This window comes from Psittacula echo (genome assembly GCF_963264785.1).
Source record: "Psittacula echo genome assembly, chromosome: 2".
NCBI lineage: Eukaryota > Metazoa > Chordata > Aves > Psittaciformes > Psittacidae > Psittacula > Psittacula echo.
In genome coordinates, this window is record NC_137737.1 from 136,330,018 (window position 1) to 136,337,385 (window position 7,368).

Genomic DNA, 7,368 nt, shown 5'->3' on the forward strand with positions numbered 1-7,368 from the left:
TTCTTGCATTGTAATCCCAGGTTGCTAAGCAGCCCCTGTTCAGCGGTGTGAGAAATCCTTACTGCACTTTTCATGTAACAATCATGCCCAGCATTCAGAATATTTTGTCATATTTTACAGTGGATTTCCCACTGAGGCTCAAAACCGGTCATATATTTTATTTCTTTTATTACAAGGTATGTAAGTAAAAACTTGCATAGTCTGAAAAAAGATAATAGAAAACAGTAATAAAATTAACATCATTCTTTAAAGAAACTTGGTAATAAATACATTTCCCCTCAAAATTAAAATGCTTGTTATTTTGCGCAACAATAAATACAGTATAACTCTGGCATAGAGAAAGGCCAAGGCTGGATACAAGAAGTTCATGTGGTTTCTTAAAAAAGCTCAGAAATGGTGGTTTATAAAGGTTTGGCATCCTGCACTTGACGCACTTTGATACAACTTACACTTTCATTTTAATTTTATTATGATTTTTAAACAGTCCCACAATATGAAAATAGGAGAGGAAAATTTGTTTGATTATAGGGGTTTTCCTTTAAATATTTTCAAAGTAAGAGAAGTGTAAATTCATTTAAACCAATCCTTGATATTAAAAAAAAATGACAAAATAGTGCCTTGGTGGCCATTCTACAACAATGCAGGTTTTTCAGCGGTGGGTGCTCAGGCCTGCCCAGCCAACTGGCACTGGACCAATCCCCAGTCAATTCCTCAATTCTTTACACAGTTTTAAAAAAGAAATAATAATAACAAGAAGAAAGAGGAAAGAGTGTAGTATTCACTTCCCAAGTCATTACTGTTTGTAGTTCTCACACTAATATCCGAAGGTGAGAGGAGAAAGAGCAGGTATATTCCAGAACACTTCCCACCATTGCTTTGGGTCATTCTGGTCTATATTTTTCTTTTAAAACTACTGACAAAAGAAAAGGAAGAGAGATATTTCCATGCACTGTGCTGTTCTTATGCCAGCACATATAATCGCAATCACAACTGTGAACCTAAGTCACTTTGATAACCCAATCTAATATAGATTGATTGATTGTCCCACGACATAGGTAGATAATGTCCACAAAATGCCACAAGCTCTGGCAGAGTCCAGCGTTCTTAAAGTACTGATAGGTCATGGCAAGACTTGGACTTGAGTTTGAAGGCCATGTTCTTGTTGTTCTTAGCAACTATTTTGCCCCAGAACCGCCTGGCTTTCTTGGGGATGCTCTCCCTCCGTTTCTGGTATGCCAGCCGCTTCTCATTCTTCTCCTTGCTGTCCCTGCGGAGCCGCACTTGCCGCACGATGCCTTCAAACAGCTCTTTCACGTTGTGCTGCACAGCCGCCGAGGTCTCAATGAACTTGCAGTCAAACACAACGGCACAGGCTCGTCCCTCTGCAAAATATCAAGGTAGGTATGTCAGGAGGCGTCATGAGCGGGAAGGGTAAAGCGGCTGAGGGTTGCGATGTGCAGGGAGTCATTGTCACAGAGGGGAATTCCTCAAGCCTAATACAGGCACGGATAAGTCTTTAATCTCCTGATGCTGCCTGCTAGCCCATGATTCATCTCCTCTGTGTCATACTCCCTTCCCAGAGAGGGGGGGCGAATCCCCTCCTGGAAAAGCCCGGTCCCCTCCCTTGGCTGTGAAAGGAGCTCGGGCTGACCGACTTACACTGAGACACAGAGGCTCAGAGGTCAGCCATAGCTCAAAACCACCTGGTCATCTTAAGTGCAGGCTCCCTCAAGTCTCATTAAAATGTGATGACAGCACCCTCCATGCACACAGCACAGCACAGGAGGCAGGGCCATTCCTCCTGTATGGGTCATTGGTGTAAACCAAGGTCTTGGGACAGCAGCAGCTTTGGTGTGAACAGATACATGTACAAAACCCTTAAATAAAAGCAGAACTATGTCTACAGCTTTAGAGGTACATCTGAAATCATAGTTCTTATCCTTAATTACATGAGCATAAGCTAAACCTGACAGCTATCTTTCACACACAAACCAATTTATTCTGTCTTCTGGCTTGCTGTAAACTCATCACCAGGATGACTAAAGTGATATGAATGCACTTGCCATCTTTCAAGAGATTTTTCAAGTGTGGCAGAGAGGAATGAGAAGGCAAATAGTCATCCTTGGGCTCCCAACAGACTCTCCAGTTCAAACTCTTCACCTGGGGCAACTGTGATAGGAGCCAGAGGGACTGTGCACATCCCCAGTGGGAAAACAAATATAATCTAGCTCAACTGCAAAATAGAAGAAGGGAATAGCTGCAGAGAGAAGATAATGTTGAGCAGAGGACCCCATGTTTTTGATAGGCCAAGTTGAAATAATCTAATGCACTGCTCTGTGTTATGTTGTGTCACCTAAGCCTCAGGGAGACTCTCCAAGAAGAGGTTTTACTGACTGCAGGCCTTGAGAGCCAGCAGTAGCTTTTCCAGCAGTCTCTCCATTCCTATCTATGGGCTTAGTGGGTAGTCATTTGTGTGCAGCAAAGGGAGGGCTGGTTTCGCATCCCAAAGCAAGGCAGCAAGGAGACCTCTCCTGAAAGGATGCATGGTCCCTGCCCAGACTAAAGAAAACAAAGGGGGAGAGGGAATTTTAATTCATCAGGGAGGACAGAAGACTGGTTATAAAAAAGATATAATCTTTGGCAGCAGAATAAAGGGGCTAAACTTGTTATACATAAACATGTATTGGAAATACAAAATGTTTCCAGCTACCACAGAAATCACATTCTGCAGTGCTCTTACACTGAGAGCTGGAAGGAAAGAAACTCAAGCTGCTTTTATGATGGTTCTTAATAAATTTAGGAAAGGGATTATCTGACATGTAACAGTATTACCAAGGGAGGCTTAAGGACCTGGTAGATCCTTCCCAGTCCTCTGCGTTCTGTTTCAGTCCTCTGTTAGTTTATTGCTCTTTTATTGCCCAGTCCTGATCACAGCTTATTCCTTCGGCCAGAGTTCTGCAGTTTGTTCAAAAGCTACAAGATGACTTTGAATGTTGACATCGGTTTTATAGTCATCATTTTCCTTACCTGCCACGGAAACTTCGCGGCACCTGACAAGGTCACTTTTGTTGCCAACCAGAATAATGGGGATATCTTCCTTCTGTCGTGCCCTGCGGAGCTGTATTCTGAGTTCCGAAGCCTTCTCGAAGCTTGCTCGATCTGTGATGGAGTAGACAATCAAGTATGCGTCTCCAACTTGCATGCAGTGGTCTCGAATCCATTCTCCCTCACGCTGTTCAAGGGAAATGGTCAGACATTGTTATGTCCAGAGCAGATTTTACTTAGTAAGTATAACATTAGAGAATCCAAACACATTCCTGTTGTAACTGTAATGGGTATGGTTTGAATCACAGTTATACTGAAAGTAATTCCAATGCAGTGATGGTACGAATACTTCACCACAAAGGAGGGTAAAACTTGCCCCAGATAATTCATTGTGCTGACTTTAGACTGGAATGAACATGGTCTGGAAAATGGCTCGAATGTTTTGGTTTATCATTAAAAAAATAAAGAAGGTTTGTGCTTCTCAGGCTCACTCTACCAAGCCGATAGGCATGCTTGCCTTGGAGCAGGGGTGGGGTTAATCCTATATTTTCCCTGATGTTGACATACGGAAAACACCTACTTGCTTTCCCAAAAGATACCTACTTTTGACATTAACAGTCATTCATATACACTTTTGTTTTGACATTTAACTAGAACAAATTAAAGTACCTTATTATCCCACATGTCGAGCAGTATAATGGTTGCACTTTCCCCATCCACCATCAGTGTTCTTTCATATGTGTCTTCTGGAAAGAAAAGCAGAAGGGTTGGTAGCATATTATTTTGTGGTATCACGTACATTACAAAAACCATGTAGTTGAACGTGTGTAATTTGTTCACAGTTCAAGTTATTGAGCCAAAATTTGTGCTGGCCCCCATTCAGTTCTTTCCTCATTTCCATCAGCACTGAACCTGCACTCTGTTCATTACCGGTTGTCCTATTTTCCATGATATATGAAGAAGGCTGAAAGATCAGGAAATGAAATGTTCATTGTTTTGGCTGATATTCTCTTTATCTTATGTGGGAGAGAGAAAATAGAACCAGTGGAAGAAATAACCAAAGGCTGAACATTTGCCCCATGGGAGCAGCAGAGTCCAGTGAGGCTGAGTAATGGAAAATATTTGCTTTCGCTTTAACGGGGACAGTTTACGGGTGAACAGTCACTGCTGCTGAGAGCAATACAGCTAACAGCCTACCAAGCAATGAGGACAGAGGAGTTTCAGACAAGCTGTTGAATTTTAGAGAAACTGAGACTTCTACTGCATCCTAGTTCTCTCCCATTTCAGTTTCCCACATTACCTTTGATGTCAAACACCCCACAAGAACCAACAAACCACAGAAGTTTGGTTGTTTCATACTGAAGCCACAAAAATTCATACCTAGGTTATAATCGTCATGTGGCAAAGCTGTGCTTAGATGTGAGGGGGTTGTTCCCACTCATAATTTTGATCAATCCTTGCTGTGAAATCTCAGTCTGCTTCAAATACTTATCTTCCTTCTTTTCTCCAAACATGGGAACATTTGGATGAGAGATAAGGCTGGGCAGTGAGCATACCACCCCTCTCACTGCTTAAGGGGTCTGTCCCAACGACACTTGTAAATAGGACTGTGTCTTAACCCTTGACTCATAAAACTTCTGCTGGGCATTAATGGAGTGAACTGTCCCCTAAATTCTAATCAGAACCTTTCCTCAAAGCCAGGAATCTACATTCATGCAAAAGAATGAGCCAAAAAATATTACATATTTAAAATAAAATCAAAAAGACCCCAGGCTTGATGCAGCTTAAAATGGCAAGATTAGAAAGACAGAGCTAATCAATAGGAGCAGTTTCCCTTGCAGGCCCAATAGCATGACACTCGTGTTTGTAAGTAAGCTTAGAGTCAGTAGCAAAGCCTGTCCATAAAACAGCTGTTTTCTCTGTGAACTGGCTACCCTGAAACCATTCTCTCTTATGATCAAATTCCAGTTTGCAAGCTAAAGTTTGGAGAATATTTTCAGTGTGGGAACAAGCTCCATATACACCAGAGGACAACATTCAGAGGAGGCTTTCTCCACTCTGTTACACATAGAGAGGCTACAAATATGGAATCACACTCCCTGAATATATTATGCCCAAATGGTCATAGTCAGCACTGATTTGCATCCTGGTGAATCCTAAGGAAATTCCATAGGATATGAAACACACTGAAAGTGAGCAATTAGTTCACTTCATGCTTATTTTGAAGCTGACACTGAAAAATGAGAGCTATAACAACAGCAAGTTTTCCAATACCTTAGCAGAGCTGGCCTTGAAAACCTGCCACTGCTACTCTCCAAGCAATATTGCTAGGAGTGCAAAGGAAAGAGGAAACCATACGGCTTCTCAAGGAGAAGAAAACTGTCTGACAAGGCTGTGCAAAACAAATCAGCTGCACTTTCTGACTGCTTAGCCAAGGGTCCTAGGCTAGTTCACTCCTATAGCACTACAAAAACTTTTATTGGAGATATTGCAGGCTGAGGAGCTGATGGGATTATTGGGAAAGTGGGTGGTAGAAGCTGAAGACAAAGCACACCTGAGTAACTGATTCAGACTGACTGCACTGTGGGAAACTTCAAATCCCTCAAAGACACAAAGATCTGTGCCCCCAGTCTGTGCCAGCAAGCAAGGAAAATGTAGGTCTGACCTTCCTGCTGCTGGGCTGTCTTAAGTCCTGGGCAGAAGACATAAAATGCTGTCCTGCCTGTGCTCCACTGAAGATAGGAAGAGAAGCCCAAGAACTCTGTGCTAGCACTGGCACCATCACACCAAGGGATTACAGGCAGGAGAGGGAAAGGATAAGGGAGGGACGAGGAAAGCCCTGCACACTGATGAGAAAAACCACTCAGCAAACTGCACGTCTTTCAAAGGTGACAGCATCTGCATCCTTAGAACTACAGCGGACTTCTGCTGAAGCCCAACTATTCCACATCAACATCTTGCACACAGTATAGCTCAGCACTTGGTGCGACAGCTTCACCTTCTGCATGATCAGACCTTTGGGATTAAAGAACACTTTGCAATCCTAAACAAAGCAGAGGAGGATAGTAAGTGCAAACTATCAAAGAAAACCCTACAGTTTGTGCCTTTCCCCTCTGTTTGGGCAATAGGAATTTTCCTACACTACTAAGGGACCTTTATCTGCTTTCCTCTGGGGGAACCCATGCTGTGCAAGTAACATGAAATGAGAAGAGAACATATTTTACTCAAACTCCATGCAGGCTACACTAAGGCAACGTGTTTATACAGAAAGGCTGACATGACTTCTCACGGCAAATGTCTGGGAGGTGGCTGAAGGACTGAGCACTGGCTTTTCTGTTTTGCTATATGTATTATTTCTAAACAGTTAATTCTTGTAGACTATGAGGACCTTTGGTTGTTTTCTGTCCTCCATAGAAAGCTGGAGTCAGCCCCATGGAGCCAGTGGTGACACAAAAGTTAGTCCAGCATGAAAGCTGGACCAGACTTTTTGTAGCATCATCACAGGCAGGACTGAGGCAGCTTCCAACAGATATTTTGGAATTAAAAAGTGTGTGAATCCAAATTGTTCTAGAAAGAGATTTTCAGTCACTGTTGGTATCTTACTCATCTTATTTTTGCTTTCTTGTTTTCGTAAGAGAGATGCACAATTTGAATCAGTTTTGAAGATCAGATCCAAATGTTTGTTACCTAGTTTTTCATTAAACAACCTCTCTGTTTTTCTGTGCCAATTACTGCTGGCAGAGCTGATTGCAAGCAAACACCAGCATCCCAGGACACAACACTTACCTCCGAGCACCTCACAGTCGCTGTCGATGCTGTCGTGCACCCCTGCGAAGATGTTGGCTAGTGAGGACTTGCCTACGCCGTGCTCCCCGATCAGCACCACCCGGTAGCAATTGCTGCCTGACTCAGAGGAGATGACAGAATCGGATGACTCTGAGGACCAGCTCCTTCTGTAATATTCATCAGGACTGATGGTGTATCGCTTCTGCGGGTTGTACTCATTGGAGTCTTTCTGGACCAGCAGATTCTTTCCATCAGCAGGGATGCTCCATCGCTGCTGCTGCTGCTGCAGGCTGCTGTTGTGGGTGCGACGCATGGTAACGTTGTTGAGGGTCATTTTTTACCCCTAGTGAGAAACAGAGAATCACAAGTGTTAACCCACAAAACATTTAGAAATTCATTAACACTCTGTTATTACCTTCAAGGCAGCACATGCTTTGAAGTGCTTTTCTACGGGGATCTAGCATACAGCAAAAGGAAAATGAAACTTTCTGTACTCTTTCATAGTTACTGTTACACAAAGTATTTCTCATTAGTGAG

General features: G+C 42.8%; 1 protein-coding gene across 1 annotated transcript; it reads right to left on the reverse strand.

Annotated features, from left to right (window-relative positions):
- Positions 1–1,104: 1,104 nt before the first annotated feature.
- GEM (GTP binding protein overexpressed in skeletal muscle) lies at positions 1,105–7,165 on the reverse strand (the record flags this gene model as incomplete). The annotated part of the gene is made up of 4 exons (XM_080610773.1): positions 1,105–1,382; positions 3,028–3,232; positions 3,715–3,791; positions 6,832–7,165. 4 exons carry the CDS (start codon positions 7,163–7,165, stop codon positions 1,105–1,107), a joined length of 894 nt encoding a protein of 297 aa, XP_080466899.1.
- Positions 7,166–7,368: the final 203 nt, after the last annotated feature.